Source organism: Nothobranchius furzeri, chromosome 5 (genome assembly GCF_043380555.1).
Source record: "Nothobranchius furzeri strain GRZ-AD chromosome 5, NfurGRZ-RIMD1, whole genome shotgun sequence".
Lineage (NCBI taxonomy): Eukaryota > Metazoa > Chordata > Actinopteri > Cyprinodontiformes > Nothobranchiidae > Nothobranchius > Nothobranchius furzeri.
The window spans coordinates 9,280,459-9,298,185 of record NC_091745.1 but is presented as its reverse complement, the minus strand read 5'-3'; the positions used below and the strand labels follow the sequence as shown (position 1 = coordinate 9,298,185).

General features: G+C 42.9%; 1 protein-coding gene across 1 annotated transcript in view; it reads right to left on the bottom strand.

Annotated features, from left to right (window-relative positions):
- Positions 1–17,727, bottom strand: part of ngfra (nerve growth factor receptor a (TNFR superfamily, member 16)) — a 31,705-nt gene that overhangs the window by 9,521 nt on the left and 4,457 nt on the right. Inside the window, exons 3-4 of the mRNA XM_015948773.3 lie at positions 10,668–11,033; positions 24–252 (exon numbers count right to left, since the gene is read on the bottom strand). Of these exons, the coding sequence (XP_015804259.1) occupies positions 24–252; positions 10,668–11,033 (595 nt within the window). The remainder of the gene's footprint in view (positions 1–23; positions 253–10,667; positions 11,034–17,727) is intronic.

Below are 17,727 nucleotides of genomic sequence, written 5' to 3'. Positions count from 1 at the left end.
CTTTATTTTTCTTTTCTACTGACCTCTTGAACACAATGTATGCCACCAGACCCACCACTACCGCAGCCAGGATGGAGCAGTAGATGGGGATGAGGTTTTCATTGAGGCCATGGCCAAGGAATCGGGGAGAGCCAGCGCTGGATGTGGTTGTCTCTCCATTTGGCAATGGGTTGTCTGAGCCGCCAGGAAAGATGGCATCTGAGTACGTAAGCGGATCAGCGATGGTTGGGTCGTACGTGGGGAGATTCGGATCTGGAAGAGAGATGGTGAAGAGATTCAATTTGTAGGTAAAACGTTTAGCTCTAAGTTTTCCACCGATCTACACAAAATGCTCTGAGCAAAACGTGCCCATGATGATTGCTTTTTTTTAAAAAACATCTAAACTTGAATCCATTTTGAATCACATTTGAATGAAATCCAATCAGAATAAGCAGGAAATTTGCATCTAACTTGTAACGGAATGAAATGACTGTTTTCCACCACAAGACATTTCCCCCTCTCCTCTGACACAGAACTAGTCTGCGTGAGATATGGCCTCAAGGTCTCATGCATTTGTTACAAACTGCTTCTTACCAGCTCAAGAGAAGAATGAAGAATGGACACTCTCCTTTTAACAAATCAAAGAGCTCTATTTTAATAAAGCTAATCAAACAAAGTGTTAGTCAATAATAAAATGTGACCAATCTGTGAAATCAAAATATTAATTAAGTTATTATAATCCTATAGAATATAATAAGTAATATGACTTTAAATGTTTCCACTAGGACTGATCTCACGTAGCGTTAAAAGACACGACACATTGCTTTACTGATCCAATCAGAATCTGCCAGATCCGACGGAGGCGTGGTTTTGGTGGTGCTTGGTAAATCTGTCATCTTTTCATTCGACCATAAACCAAAACATCCGAAGTATAAAACTATGCCCACGCCATCTTTAACGCCAGTTCAAAGCGTTCTAGAGAAGTTGTCGGAATGGCCAATCCGTAACTCTCCTCTTCAGCCAAAAGAACCAACGACAAGCTGGAAAATCTGTTGTTATTCCAGCTGCTGCAACGGTTCCTTTCAGAATAAAAGCTGAATCATCACGACCCAGGTTTGGGTCTCGCTAGACGCCAACAAAACTGTCATGACCCGGGAAGTATCTCAAAGACTGGTCTGGTCGGCAACCGCGGCTGTTTCTACAGGCTTCGGCTCCATAAAGGTCAAGCTGGACCTCTACACCTGATCTAGACGGGGACTTCCGCTAAGGGTACGTAGACCGACAAACGGCGTCGAATGTGTTTATGAATCTCCTAACCAAAGCTTAGTGCCAAGACACCACCTTCTTTCCCATAAGAACTAATCGCTTCTTTCGAATTGCTGGTTCTGAGCAACATTCCACACTACACCATTCTCCGTCTCACTCACCTTAGTTACACCATACACTTACTGTTAAAGTTAGTCTAGTTTAATTTGTTTAGTAATAAATCTTTAAACTTTTAAACTTGACTCTCGCTTCTGTTGTTTCTGAATTAATACGAGGCTGTTATCTAATCCCTGCAATAAAAAGTTCCAATCTTCTGGTTAAACAGTACCCACAAGGTGGATTTCATATTTCCTATGGAATCTCATGTCTTATGGCTTATTAAATAACATGTAAATTTAACTCATATCAAACTTAAACCACAAATGTATACCTTCTGTTTGCATCAAAGTAACAAGCCTTGAGCTATCTCACTTTGCATGTACAAATAAGGATTTAGTGAATTCATTAGCTAGAAGTCTGAATAAGTCTTAACTTACACAATAGGGTCACTGGACCTCATACAGATCTGTTCTGATTTTTATTTAATTCAATGGCTGTGGAAGGAAAGAAATGGCATTATGATGACGATCTATTTGCAGAGAGCTTGTTTACTGGGGTGTGATTAGTCCCCAACCAGATGTCTGATGCTCTGCACACATGCAGCAGCTGCTTTTCATAGACAGATGGGCTCTGGCTTAGTTGCTGAGTGCAGGAAGAAGGATTCTTTCTGAAGGAGGGAAGGCAAATTTATATCATCGACCAGGCCTGGCCTGGTTTGAGCCCTGCACACCAGGCTCCTTCTCATCACATGCTAATCTGTGTAATGGCTGCACATTTCATGACATTAAGGCCATATGGATCTTCGAAAAATGAAGTTCTGGGATTGAGGGAGGTCATCTTTTTGATTGTATACCCTTTGCCGAAGCTAGAGAGGCTGGGAGATCGCCGTGCTACTGCAGAGGTCTGGCTTCTGTCACAGCAAAGCCTGTAAAAAAGACATTTTCATACATTGTCCTGTTTCCGATTTCCCTCTGAGCTTTTTAAGGACAGTGCAATTTCTCATCTTGGAGCAGCAAGACGCCCTCTGTTATGATTCTTGATCTTTGCTCGAGCTGTTTCTTTCAGGTACTCAAAGGTTCAATAAGTAGCCTGCAGATTATTTATTCCCACGGGTCGTGGTGAAGGAGGATAGCACCCGTCCAGCCAAAAGCAAAACTCCTTTGAGCAGAGCCGCCTGTTGGGGATGAAGAATGTGGAGCTTGGTTCAGATCTGAGCCTGTAAGTCCCAGAAGAACCTCAGGCTGCTCTTCATTAGCTTTGTACTGGCCCTCTCCGGATTAACCCTATGGAGACCCCTAAGGCTTCTCTCAAGGCCAAAGACTGGAAGGCATTTATCCAGAAAACTGTCAGGGTTGATCGTCTAAATTCAGATTTTAAGGGCTTCTGACCGAAAGTTCAATAAATGGTTTCAAGCAATAATGAAGACTTTTGATCCGTTGCTGTAACTGGATTCTACCATATCAGCTACTATTTATCAGGCTCAATCTGGTGAACATGGGAGAAACACTCAGTTTTATGTTTGACCTCCGTGCGTCTTTTAGCATCTTAGGAAAACCAGTCAATTGTAACTATTTTTTTTTTCACTTATCCTTCAACCCAGTTTTCCCTCACCGGCACGTCTTTAAAAACAAACAGCAAAGCTTTTCCCATTAACAGATTTTCTCCTCCTAACAGCATCATTTCACCCTTGCACTTTGACAGAAACTGGAATTTCACACTATTGCACTTTAAATATTTTCAAATTTCAAATTGTACCTGCCTTGAAATGAATATAAATCATTATTCTGAATAGTGCCATGGTTTTGTGTCTGCTACGTTGAATTAAAACATGCTTTCTGACTTGTTCACACTATACGAAAATCTGGATAAACGCACCACCTCCTGAGGGTACCAGAGCTCAGGCTGGCTGTAATTTCCTTCTTTTTGTTCATGCTAAATCATAAATAGTACCTTTATTAGGGCATTAATACTTTCTTTAGAGAGATGCGCAGAAGTAGTCTTCTTAAGTCTACAATCTTTAATCAATATTCATGGACAAAAACGTCCATTGATGTAGACCACAAGAATAAAGATGTGCAGCGGACCATCACAGCCACGGTTCGCCTGCTTTAGTTCTTTTTTACTGATGTGGCAGACAGTCAAGCTTCTCCACATTGATTTGATGCATAATTTTCACACAGTTACTACCTTAAATAGTCCAATGGGATCTTAACAGGCAGTTTATGTGGGTGTATTTGAGAAGTTTCTGCTTGTTATTAAGAGTCCACGCTGGTCTGTCCGTCAGTGTGGTGATGACAGAGCAGTTCTAACATGCATGAGCGTGGTCGGTGTACTGGAACATCACACAAGGTAGAAAATCTCAGTGCATGTGCACGCCATACTTAGAAACGTGCAGAATGCCCAGACCTATTTAAAGCCGCTCTATTGATTCTGGTCTATCTAAAAGGAGGGAGTGTTTGGAGGAGTCGAACACAGGAGTCTGTATTACATGCATTTCTTGACCTTTCCTCAGACGTAGTCAGGTTTCCTTTGCCCTGCCATGCATCATCCAGCTAATGGTACCCTGGCTAATGCTATTAGCAATGCAACACGAGCTTGCAAATAAAATAACTTGTGAATGGAAGCTGTGAAAAAAAAAAGTGAAGATGTGCAGACAGCACAACCTTTTAACCAGTTAGTCTACACTTACAGGCTACCTGCACCACTGTAAATGCACGAATGCGTCAGGACTCGTTGTAAATCATTTCATTTTAAGCCAAGAGCACCCTTCCTGACAGCATGTGTCACTTAACACAGACTCAGTAAGAAAGGTTAAAGCACAGGGTGATACATCTTTTCTTGCAACTTCCTGCTTTTTATGTTTGTCGTCTTTCACGACAACACAGCTGGCTGTGGACCAAAAACACAAGCCCGAGGCAGCAGGGGCTGCATACTGCACCACAGCTGGAGTGGAGTAGGAGCCTAAAGGTGGCAGCGGACCTTTAACAATTCCTTTTGGACTTCAGTGAGTTTAAAAACACTCATGAAACAAAAAAAAACTGGGCCCAGGATTTTATGAGTGGGGCTGCATGGGCTCAGAAATGTGTTTATTACTGGGGTGTGGACGCAAGAGGGATGAAGAAAATGATTTAATTTTTATGAGCCACTGAGGTCTTTATGGTGAATTTAACCCCAGGGTCTTTTGCAGGGGTTGAAGTCTTGGCTTCTGCCAGTTCAGGAAGGAGATGAGCAACTATCAGGCCCAGCAAATGTACAAAGAGCTCTTTATCAGCCACCAAACACTCTCTCTCTGTCTTAACTGAGCGTCTATAACAACTACTTGGTGAAAGTGCGTCCATCACACACACACACACACACACACACACACACACACACACACACACACACACACACACACACACACTACAAGTTATTCAAGTGAGCGCTTCGTCTGCTATTGGGGAGTGTTAATAGGAAGAGTGGAGGGGAGGGGAGACAGAAAGCCAGAGTGTTAGGAGAGAGTGAGGAGGGGGTGCAGACGAACAGAGGAGCTGCTGTAAAGTGCTCTGATTAGTGGGGGTGATTATATTGCAGCGATGAAGACACTGAATGCACACTGGACAGCTTCCACCGCTCCGCTCACCCGTCTACTCGAGAGCGTCTGTGGGAAAAGATGGAAGGAAGGGGAGGAGGGAGAGGAGGTGATGGGGTCGGCCAGATGAGAGCCGGGCAATAAAGAGAAAACAAGTCAGCTGTTATCTGTGTTTTTAATCTCTCCCTCTCTCGCTCCTGAGGACAAACACTCACACACATGCTCGACGGTTCAAAACAAACACACTCAACTGAAGGAAGAGGCCAAAATGGACAGAGAGCCTCGCTGACGCAAAAAGTGTTTGCAAATTCAGATCAAAGGCCTTCACCCGTGCAAGCTGTCCGGAGTTTGGTGACAAATGTGGAAGTGTAATCCCTCTTGGAAGAAGGAAGAGCATGCATGTGTCGCGCTGGGCCGCTATCAGCTGTATCAATTCTAGATACTCAGAAAAATCTGTGATTTCAGTGTGTGTGTGTGTGTGTGTGTGTGTGTGTGTGTGTGTGTGTGTGTGTGTGTGTGTGTGTGCGCACGTGTGTGTGTGTGTGTGTGTGCGCACGTGTGTGTGTGTGTGCGCGTGTGTGTGTGTGTGTGTGTGTGCGCGCGCGTGCGTGTGTGTGTGTGTGGCCCGCTCATAGAGGTCACTCAGCGTAACCTGAGCACGAGCAGAAGAAATCCCAGGACTCATATCGACCCTTCGGCATAGAATACCAGCACAGCCCTTATGCTGCAGCTCTGCGTCTGTTTCCATCTCTGTTCCTTTCTCTTTCTCCATCTTGTTGTCACTGCCACGTGTAATCGATACTTGCTGACAGTTGGATATGAGCTGGGGATCTGGGGATTTAAAACTCCCTCAATCACAGCTTCACTAATGCAGACATAAGGCTCTGAAGGGTGGTGTGTATGTAAAATGAAAACACATACAAGATGCAAATCCCACTGAGACGTATTATAGTTTGCCACATAAAAAATCATCTATATGAATCAGAGACCACCATGGAAGTCTGGTAAGATCGCCACAGCACATGTCTGCTGTCATTACCCACCGACCCACCGGCACTGTCTGACAGGGCTTTCCTTTCATGGGGTCACAAACGATACCGTCTGTGATCCCACCATCATGCTGCTATCGTGCCACCAGTCAGGATGAGGCAGGTCAAAGTTGAGCTGCCTGGGTGGGCGCTAAATGGGCAGTATTGTGACCGACGTACATTAGATATCTGGCAAATATCTTGTGGGTAGTGGAGTGTGGAGGGGGTGTTACTATGCATGATGTACTGTATGTAACAAACTGTCAGGGGTGACGGAGAAGTTCCATTATCCGTGGTCCTGTTGATACTCCTGATGGTTCGTGGCACCAGTAAGAAATACTGATCCCTCAACACCTGTTGTTATTCAGATTTTCTCAGGTTTTATCTTTATTTTTGAGTTTTCTCCACTTGTTTCTAGGGATGAGCGAGTACACCACTATCTGTATCTGTACCTGTACTCGGAATGGGCGTGGCATAACCTGGAAGTGGGCGTGATTCAACCGGAAGTGGGTGTGGTTTACATCAATATATTATTTTAAGTCTGAAATTGATATGGATTGATCAGAAGTTGCTGTGTATTGTTTATTTGAAAACTATTTGCAGAGCAATCTAAGAATTGAGATTAAATATTTTTGATCACAATAGTAAAGAAACTATTACAGAACAAGTGTTTCAATAAAATCAGAACATTAATATTTAAGTACATGGATTAATACATCTGAACTCATGCAGTAGGAACTAGGAAATATGAAATGCTAGAACCAGATACAACTATATATATATATATATATATATATATATATATATATATATATATATATATATATATATATATATATATATATATATATATATATATATATATATAATTTTAATTTGATTAAACAGGTTTTTTTCTTAAAGTTCTTGGCATTTTCCCACACAAAGTTAAACAAAATAATGTTGATTGAGGTGTGTGTGTGTCTGAGAGAGATAGAGAAGGTGAGAGGGAGAGAGATGGAGTAAAAAAAAATAAAAAACCCGACCGGAGCGGAGGTGACTGATGCAGCACGTCAGCTCTGTTTTGTCAAATGCACCAGGTAAGTTACAAAAAAAGTAACTTTAAATATTCAACCGAAAAAGAGGCGAGCTGAAGAAAACCTAGGGAAAACTGAAGAAACGTGAGCAACATTGAAGCCATCACAGCGAGATCCGTTACTGTCTGTGTGTGTGCGTGGATGAGCCGGACGGACTGCGATCCCAGCCGGTGTCGGTACAAGATCTGCTCGGGTGCAAGATCGGCTCGGGGTCCGTCGACTGCCGGTGACGTCAAAGTAGTTGATTGGCTGAACATGAACCTTACGGAATGACGTAATCACATTACGTTGTTATCACGTTACATTGGTCCAGATAAATCTTTCTGTTGGAAAGATGGACAACTTTTACAAAGAAATCCATCATTACCTTGAAAATACACTTTTAGCATAGAGCTGCATGTATATTAGGGCTGAACGATTAACTGCATGTGCAACTAAATTGCGATGTGACAAAAGGAGATTTTCTAATCGCAAAGGCTGCAATTTGGCAGCGAGTGGTTAGCGCAATGCTAATATACGTGGAAAAACCCATAGGAATGCTAATGCTAATTTCACCGATTACATTATTACAAATTATGAATTAGAAACGTGCCAAATGATTACATTTGGAGTCTAATAGAAAGTAAAACTACCATCATCAATCAAATAAGTACAGACAGGTATTTTAGTAAAGCCAGAAAACTTTTAACTCCAGAGTTTTGGCTAGCAGCTATGAGTGTAACTGAACTACGCATGGACAAGACGTCAAAAACTCTAAACACAAAATACTTCAATAAATGGGACACGCTTCTTTCCTGCAAATACAATTTCACAGGTGTTGCTAATACCTATGATCCTTCAAGGGATGTGCTCAAAGAGGAGTTCAACATTATGAATAAAATAGTGTTTTATTTTACAAATACCATTATAAACACAAACTTACTTCTTAAGAAACATTATTTTAATAATGAAACTGCTAAATTCTTTCCAACAGTATAGATGTGTAGTGTATTTTGTCCGAGTGGGTTTGCCGTACTTTGACGTCATCGGCAGTCGAAGGACACCGAGCCGATCTTGCACCCGAGCAGATCCTGTACCGACACCGGCTAGAGAGTTTTGTGTGTAGGGAGGGGCGGGCGCTCTATGTGACTGGCCAATCACAGAGCGTGAAGACAGTCAGTTACCCAATGAGGATTTTCCTTCAGCACGATTACAGATGTTTACGAGTTTTACTCGTGTCATGCTCGTACTCGTCAAAAATGCTTTATCCGTACCGGATACTCATCTGAAACGAGTATCCGGCTCATCCCTACTTGTTTCAGTCTCAATACCTTTGATTAGAATTGGAACGTAACCATCCAGTGAAAATAAACAACTAAGTGGGTTTTTTGTGTTCCATATTAATTTACATGATTGGGTGAATAAAATCCCGGACCCTCCAGCGAGTCTGTGTCCAAGAATTTGTCGATTTCAGAAAAAATTCTATTTAATAAATGTTTCTCCATTTTAAATTTAGAAATATTTTATTAATCCACAGCTGGAGTGTCTCAAGATGCAAGAGAAAGAACGTTACTGTAACGATGAATTTGTGGGAAGAGGCTTTTATTGTAGTCTATTGTCTAACGTTACAGTGATTTATCCGCTAGGTCTTCCAGAGACGGATTTTTACCGTAAAAACAAGCGAAATGCCACCTAGGGCAAAGACGAGGAGAATTCCATGCTTCGACCCAAGTGAATTTACAGCTTCCTGAGCAACAAGGCACCTATGCTGCTGGACGCTAAAACCACGGCTCTGCTGGGTGGGTGAGCAGCTTATTGATCATTGTATGTTGACTCTGCAGTAGTCTTTGACCTTTTAATGGTAAAACTTTCAACTCCAGGCTTACCAGAGTTGACCTTTCACCACCAAGGGCCCACAGACACATGAGGAAGTAGCTCCCGGTGGTTTGTTCAAGTGTGACTGTGACTTATATGATTCTGCAGCACCAAGCTCCATTGGCTCAGAGCGAAGGCAGTTTGTGATCTGTAACTTTTTAGGTCTTTTAGCCTCCATGCATAAGTCATGATGTAAAAACAAACTGGTGAATTTGTCTGACTGCGCAGGTTTTATGGCTCCGATCCAGACAAAACAAAATCATCCAACATTATGAGCAAAAACAAAATGCATGACCTCTCAGGGCTCACTGATTAGATTTCTCAAATGATGGAAAAATGAAAAGGGGACATATTATGGGCTTTAGACTAAAGCAGACCTCAATTATTCTGTACATAACAGCAGAGAGTTGATTTTGCAGAGTGCTGTTGCTCAGTCATGGGACTAGGTGTTTATATACGTCTGAGAGCTTTCTAAACTTTCTCAATGTTGTTTTAGTTTTTTAATCCAAAATGTTCAAGCCAACTGTTATCTGATTGAAGCACTATTAGTGGTCAGCTGATGTAAAAACCAGACCAAACAAACTGTGTTGGTGTTCATGATCATGCAGGAAACGTGCTGGAACCAGACTGCAGCGCCAGGTATGTCAGGTATGTCAGCTCCCAACAGAGCGGCCCGCCAGTCTGAAGTTACAAGTGGAAAATTCTGACCACAGGGGGCGATAGGAGCTGGGTGGTCTTTAATTAACCCTTTAACGGGTCATTTTTGCTGGCTCAAGAAAATGATTTAAAAATGTGAATTATCCCTTTAATAAACTATTAACAAACCCCCTGATTAGTTTAAAACATTTTAACTTTTTCAAATTATTCTATTCTGTTTCTTATAAGTATTTATTTTAGTAGTTATTAGTAAATTAGAGCTTCACAAGTATCGTAAAATGAAGTATGTCTCATAACTGGTGCATGTCTAATGGTGATAATGAGCTGCTGTGACCATAAAATTGATCAAAACTGAAAATAAATAGCACACTTGATAAATTTTTACACCTGAACTGTTCGCCAGTCAGTCACACACCGTCGTGGAGGATGGCTGCTTATACTGAGCCAGGATCCTCTGGAGGTTTCTTCCTGTTAAAAGGGTGTTTTCCTCTCCACTGTCACTAAATGCTTGCTTAGTATGAGGATTGCTGTAAAGTCACTGACACTAGTCAGTGACTTGATGCAATTTGCTGGGTTCCTTATATAGGAAACATTTTTTCTGATTGGCTTAATGCATTGACGTGGGCGAGGAGTTAAGTGCTCGCCCCGTAATCGGAAGGTTGCAGGTTCGAGCCCCGCTCAGTCTGTCGCTGTTGTGTGTCCTTGGGCAAGACACTTGACCCACGTTGCCTGCTGGTGGTGGTCGGAGGGACCGGTGGCGCCAGTGCTCGGCAGCCTCGCCTCTGTCAGTGTGCCCCAGGGCAGCTGTGGCTACATTGTAGTTCATCCCCACCAGCGTGTGAATGGGTGTGTGAATGGGTGAATGACTGATTGTGTTGTAAAGGGCCTTGGGGGGTTCCAGGACTCTAGAAGGCGCTATATCAAATACAGGCCATTTACCATTTGACCTGGATTGGAATGTTTATTATGTGAAGTGCCATGAGATGACTCTTGTCGTGATTTGGTGCTATATAAATAAAATTGAACTCAATTGAATTGAATTGAATTGAATTGAACTCAATTGAATTGAATTGAATTGAATTTTAACTTGACAATTCTTGTACTTGCAGGTAGGAAAGTGACAAGTTAGTGACTTACTGTGGCAGACAGAGTCGCTGTTGGGCGTGCACTCAGCAATCAGTGTCTCATCCATTTCTTCATCACAGATGGTGCAGGGTAAGCAGGGCTCAAGGGAGCTTTCCCGGTCTGAGTAGGTCTCATCCACACACTCCTCACACACTGTGTCATGATGATGGTCGCAGTGAGAGTACACGCCTTGCCCTACTGGGCACACAGTGCACAGCTCACACTGTCCAGAGAGCGTATTGTAATAGTAGTTGTAGTTGCAGACACATTTTGCGTCGATGGAGTCGGTGCACGGCGTCTCCATTCTCATCAAGCCGGTACACTGAGTGCAGGGCTTGCACTTCTCCGTGTGACTGTCGTTCTCGGAGAAGGTCTCGCCTGCAGATCAGAGCACAGGACGACGAAGAGAAGAGTAAGGAAGTTTAGGAGAAAAACACGAGAAAATATGAGAAGCGAATAAAAGGAGATAAATGTTGAGTCTAATGACATTAATCATGTTTACTGCAGGCTCATTAGACAGAAGAACACATTCATCCACAGTGTTCTTGGTGATTTGTGCTTCAGGGACAAGAAAGGTGCTCTTGGAGAGCGAGTCAAAAGCTTGCTGCTCATTATGATATCGATCCCGATGTGTTTGTGCTGCGCTGAGCAAACGTTAACAATCTCAGCCATGTGCAGCGTCCGCATAAACATGGTGAACATCTGAAAAGCCCCTGGAGGTTTTTAGTTCTGGAACATTCGTCAAACTAACTAAATGTTAAATCAAATGTTTAAATAATTGCCATGAAATATCACAGAACTGTGAGAATTACATTAATTAATATCGGTCAACTGTTTCTGCTTGAAGTAAGTGTGTTTTAATATATAAGTATAAGTATATATATCGATGGTTTTAAAGCAATTCTTAACGGTTGTTTATTCGGCTTGAATCTGACTGTTTTAAGGGCAAAAAACGTTATACAGAAATCATTCTCAGGCTCTGCTCACATAAAGAAAAACCTATATGGAGAGGCAATCTTAAGATGATCTTGGTTGAGTAGCAGTAGATCAGATGGTTGTGGGATCGACCCTGGTTCTCAGCAGAGAATGCTGCTGTTGTGTCCTTAGGCAAGGCACCTAACCCGCCTTGCCTGCTGGTGGTGGTCGGAGGGACCGGTAGCACCAGCGCTCGGCAGCCTCTCCTCTGTCAGTGTGACCCAGCGCAGCTGTGTGTAGCTCATCACAACCAGGGTGTGAATGTGTGGGTGAGGATCGTGATGTAAAGCACCTTGGGGGGTTCTAGGGCTCCAGAAGGTGCTAGAAATACAGGCCATTAAACGTTTCCTAAAAATGTCCCCAAAGTCAGAGCGGTGTGTGTGTGTGTGTGTGTGTGTGTGTGTGTGTGTGTGTGCGTGCGTGCGTGCGTGCGTGCGTGCGTGCGTGTGTGTGTGTGTGTGTGTGTGTGTGCGTGCGTGCGTGCGTGCGTGCGTGTGTGTGTGTGTGTGTGTGTGTGTGTGTGTGTGTGTGTGTGTGTGTGCGCGCGCGTGCGTGAGTGTGTGTGTGTCTGTGCGTGCTTGTGTGCATGCGTGTGTGTGTGAGCATGCACGTGCATGAGTGCGTGTGTGTGTGCATGTGTGTGTGTGTGTGTGTGTGTATGTAAGTGCGTGTGTGCGTGCGTGTGTGTGATTCAATCCTAATTCAGATTTTCACACGTCAATATTTACCTATAAATATAAGTTTAAAAAAATCTGGGGTTTTTCAGTAAAAATGAAGCTGATTAAAAAATTCAACCATTGACTGTGTTTTTTCTTCTGCTTTGGTTTGGAAATAACAAGCCAAACAACATACGCTGGTAATAAATTACACTCTCCTTATTAATCAGATATATAGTAACTGCAAAAAAATCAACACACCTCCAAGAAATTAGTTCTGAAACACAGCATCATCACATTTCACTGACCTGTGAGAAATAAATCAAGTAGATCATAGCTGAAATGTGTTGAGCAGAATGAGATAGAAGTCGTCAGTCACTAAATGTCTGCTGATTACTTCAAACGATTCAGATTTGCTCTCCAGAAACATTTCAGGTCTGAAGGATTTAGACTTCATCACAGCGGAGGTGTTGACCTCAAATGGTCTTATTCTTACATCAAGAGTTCCTTGGAGCACAGCAGGTTCTATTAATATTGCATGTTCATATAGAATTATTTTCAGATATAATTGGATGGCTCATGAATTATGCATACGGCCAGAAGGAGAGTGTTTGTGTGCCACATGAGTGTGTTTTAGTGGATAAGATGCGAGTAGAGAGCCCAATGGTTGAAAATAATACAAGCTCAGATTCATTACGCAGGCTGCATCCCCGCGCTCAGGTTCCCTGTTTTCCTTTTGGAGACATGCTCAACGTGAGAGCAGTCACTTTGCAAAAGTTCAGAGACAAACATTACAAAATGTGAATGTTGGATCCTTGATGCACAACACTTTGGGATTCGCCAAAGTGCAGCCGGACAGTGGCGGCTCCAGAAATGTTTTTCTGCAGGTGCTGTGAAGGAGCTAGCCTTTTTATTGAGGGTGCTATGAAGGAAGTGGTCATGCGTGCCTATTGTGCTCTAAAACACCTTCAACACTAGCAGATACACATGCGTGCACAACACCTCAACAACACCTGAAACAATCATTAACTCATTCACTGCCATTGACGACTAAAGTCATCATTTGCATTTTTTTACTGTTTGAGCATCGGAATGAGCCCCCGCGCTGAGAGAACAAACATCTCAGCCCTGAAGCCGATCTTCATCCGCATACGTCACACGTCACATGATCAGGAAGCAGGCCATCCATGTATTAGGAGATCGTTTTGGGCCGTTCCTGTAAAAAGAGTGAGGCGCGAACCGGAAAAGCGTCTGCCGATAACAATTCAACAACGGATTATGAAAGAACGGATAACGCTCGAAACACGCGGATTCTTCCTGATGTAAGAGGTGAGTCTCCGCTTTGTTTTGGTTGTTTTGGCATCGACATCATGCTAGCGCACAACGTTCTGTGACTCTTAAAAAAACAGTAAAAACGGTGAGAAACGCTGGCAGCGAAGGCCGTTAGCGATCAGGAAACGGCTGGCAGTGAATGAGTTAATAAACATCATAAACATATGAACAATCGCTGACTTTTCCATGAACTCATAAACACATACAGCCACACAGAAAACCATCTATAGTGTTGCAAGGTTAGCTAACGTTAGCGTTAGCATTTCCAGCGGCAAAACCCTCGACTGCTGCGGTGGTTGAGGGTTGACTCTTCATCCAGATCTGTAGGTTTTTGTGGGTCTGAGATCACTTCCAAAGATTCATTCATTTCTGACTGAACCCGTGGAAATTTGGGCAACAAAAATGATCCATTTTACCACTAGCTTTACCTTTCACTGGTTCACAGGTGCAAAATGAGGTCAAAGGTTAACATCAATTTCCTGTTTTGGTTTACGTTTTTACTATCTATATGATAATTTACTGATTATTTTTGTTTTGTATGTTAAATATTATCACATCCACACGTTAAATTTAAATTAAATTGTAAAAAAAATAATCTAGTATTTACTTGGGGGGTGCTATGACTAATCCAGGGGTAGTTATAGCGCCCCCCCTAGTGCCCCCCCTGGCGCCGCCACTGCAGCTGGAGGTTTAAATCGAAAGCTGCTTTTCAAACTATTTATTTGCACCACCTACTTCAGTGTGATGTTTCAAAATGAGGCCCATATTAGGTTTACACTGCTTTGTTTTAATCCCCTTTGTTTCACAGTGAAATAAATAATCAGGACTTGGTGAAACTAAACAAAACCACATGACTCTATATGGGTTTTTGGAACTTTTGCGCAATTCTTATCTGCCTTCCCACATGTTTGAGAGTGTGTGTGTGTGTGTGTGTGTGTTTTATAAGAACTGCTTTGGGCCTGTCTTGTTGAGCAACTGCAGATTGTCAATGTGAAAATCCCCGCAGCCATGTCCCAGCACTTGCTTTTGCACCGTAAACGGCTCTAGCGAGTAAACATTGGCACCGGCTGAAGTTCTGAACACCTTGTAAACAGCAGCACAGCCAGGCGGGCGATTTGAGCCCCGTTACATTATACAGGCGGGCCTGACTGCGGCAGATGGAGGTAATGATACGGAGGCAGGTAGAGGAGACAGAATGTCGCGTAAGCAGCCGCTAGATTTGCTTGAATGAATCTCGAGGCTGTTTGAAGCAACATAATCGGAAACAGTCTCAGAGGGTGGTCTGGTGCCCCAAGTTCAAAAAACATAATTTAGTCATCAAAGTGTTGAGAAAGTGCTGATGTACGACTGGAAGGGTCAGGAAAACTGAATCAACCCGGGTTGTTTGTGAGATCTGCTTCCTTCTCGGATCCACCATCCAATACAGTAATCTGTTTTTGTTCTTGCATCTGTCCTCACCTCTTGCTCGTATTACTGTCTGGAGGCAGAGTTGGAACGGCACTGACCAAACGATCCAGACCCAGATAAACAGCAGACCTCCAAGGTAAACAATTATTTGAATTAGTGAGCTTGAAAGTCCTGTTTTCTTTGCAGCCAAGCTGAGCCTGTAAAGTTCCTTTACTCATCCATTTCAATTATCGCGCAGCGTGCAGACTGCTTCCTTTCTAATTTTAACTTCCATGCATGAGCCCGCTTGCAGGCCTTGTAAACATTCGTAAACGCGACCATATGCAGAGAGCGCACAACAAGCACAGATGAGATGTATTTAATTTAAGCATCAGCGCTTTTATCTACCGCTAAAGGAAGAAAGTAAAAGGCCATTAAGCAATAGATGGGAAGTGCCTCGTTTAATAAAATATGTGACTCTGTCTAATTGTCCCCAGTCGAGCGATGAACCGAGCAGCTCCGAGTTTTTATGTTTGGCTGATGGGACGGTCGTGGAGGGGGAAGTGGCCGTGAGCGAGGGGTGGGGGGTTTATTTAAAATGTGCCACTTCAGCCCCTCTACCAACACTGGTGTTTTTCTGCTCCCATTAGTGTCATTAATAATGCAGCTGTGGATGGCCTTGGTACTGCTCAGTGGTCTTCTTCCCAATCAGCACTTTTAGGGGAAGATTTTAGTGACGCTGGACATTTCTCTCACCTCACAGACTGACAGAGGCTGTTCCCAAACAACTAAACCTTTTAGGGAATGAAGATGGATCAAACTGGTCTGTTTTCCTGCTTGAATAATTTCTGTGCAATCGTTGCCTTGCTTTACTCACATTTGAAACGTGTTTTTGAATATTCATGGAGTTAGTTGGAAATATTGTTTTATTTTTTAAAGACCAAGTTCGCCCATTTTTTCAACACATTTGCAGTGGTCTGAGGATAAATGAATGCCTTGTCAGTTGATCCCTGTGGGATTAAAGCTCTGGCGCTCCTGTTTCAGGAAGTAGAAGTCGGCCAGATGAGCAGCAGATGGCAGGATGTGGAGTTTTATTTCCTGATTTTTTGGCATCTCGCCTCTGATTGGCTTACAGCAACATGACTCTACCTCCGACTTGCAACGTGGATGTTTTATGTCCACAAATAACACAAGCCTGGGGGAGTTCTGCTGTGTGGTGGAGTTGCTAATGCTATTGTATAGCTTCGACAAGCTAAGATGAGCTCTGCTCTCTTCCGAATGCCAATTCAACAACAGCCTTCCTCGTCACGTGTCCATGAACGTTCTTTTACAGTGTGATGTAGATCTGAGCGGCTTTTCTCATCCGAGCATTTCTCCATCTATTTCCTATCAGCGGCTAAAGGAGGAAATAGGGGTAGAAGACTATTTCTCAGGGATTTTGCTCTTTAAGAGTGAACATTTTTGTTTAATATAGCAGCAATATGTTTTATATTGTATCTTTTGAACATTTATGGAAAAACCATTCTCCACTGCCAGAGACTATTCTTAATTTCCGTTTTCCCAATTCTCCCAGTCCGAATTTAGGAGAGATGCTCCATTTCAGCCCTCGACCAGACGCGTCTGGGATTCCACTTTCCTTCCTTCTTAAATCCCCAGAGTTTTGGCCAACCTCTTAAACTCTACACTGTCTCCTGGAGCTTTTTTTTCCAGACAGTTTTAAGGCTAAGCCTTTCTGAATGGTTTGAGAAGCAATGCAGGTCAGTAGTCTTGTTTCTCCTTAAAGCAAAGAAAAATAGAAGAGACTGATAAATATTTCAGCGCTACTGATGCTGGAATCGGAAGACTAGTGGCTACATGGGGTGGGGGCTTAACCGGCAGGAAGTGGGACATTAAGGGGGGTCGTGGTAAATACAGATTTGCCCATATTTACCATGAAACAGGAAATGGGTTTGTCAGATTTAACCCGTTAATTATTCATTGCAGCTCTTTGGAAAATGTATTGATGGTGCTAGTTTTTGAGGTAAGGTCAGAGTTTTATCCTTTAACCCCAGCGCGCTTCCTGATAGATTTCATCTTCCTTGGTCCTGTGGGTTTTTTTCCGCGTTATGCTTTTATTTGCTGTAAACAATATTCAAATATGTGAAAATCCCGTCACATTGGAAATTAGGTGCGACCTCTTGGGCATTTCAACGTAATTGTTGAGTGTTTATCAGCAGCGAGTACTGTTCCTGCAGACTGAGGAGGGTAATTGTTCACTGTTGAAACTCCAATAGTCTTTTCAATATGGTTTAATTAGCAGGATCAAATGAGTAAAGATGCACTGATGTAACCATATGCATGAGAAATGGGCAGATCATGCCCTGTGGTGCCTGGCTTTTCTAATACCATCTTATCTGCTAATCCAGACGATGAGTCATAGCAAAGAAAGGAGGGGGGGGGGGGCTCATTGAGAAAAGTGAGTACAGCAGGGAAGGATGACAAAAGTTGATGGGATTTGCTCAAAAGGAGAACAGTAGGATGAAGAAGTGAGAAAATATTCTAATCAGTCCTGAAGGCTAATCTGCGTTACGGAAAGATGCAGCTGCTGTTTAGCATCACCTTTCTCTGTTTACATGCAAGACAACCTCTTGATGTCTAGGTGCAGATGATGCCTGTATGCTCTTGAAAAGTGTTTCTTTGCTGTGCAAAAGCAGGACCAGGCTGGTTAATTCTAATCTATAATA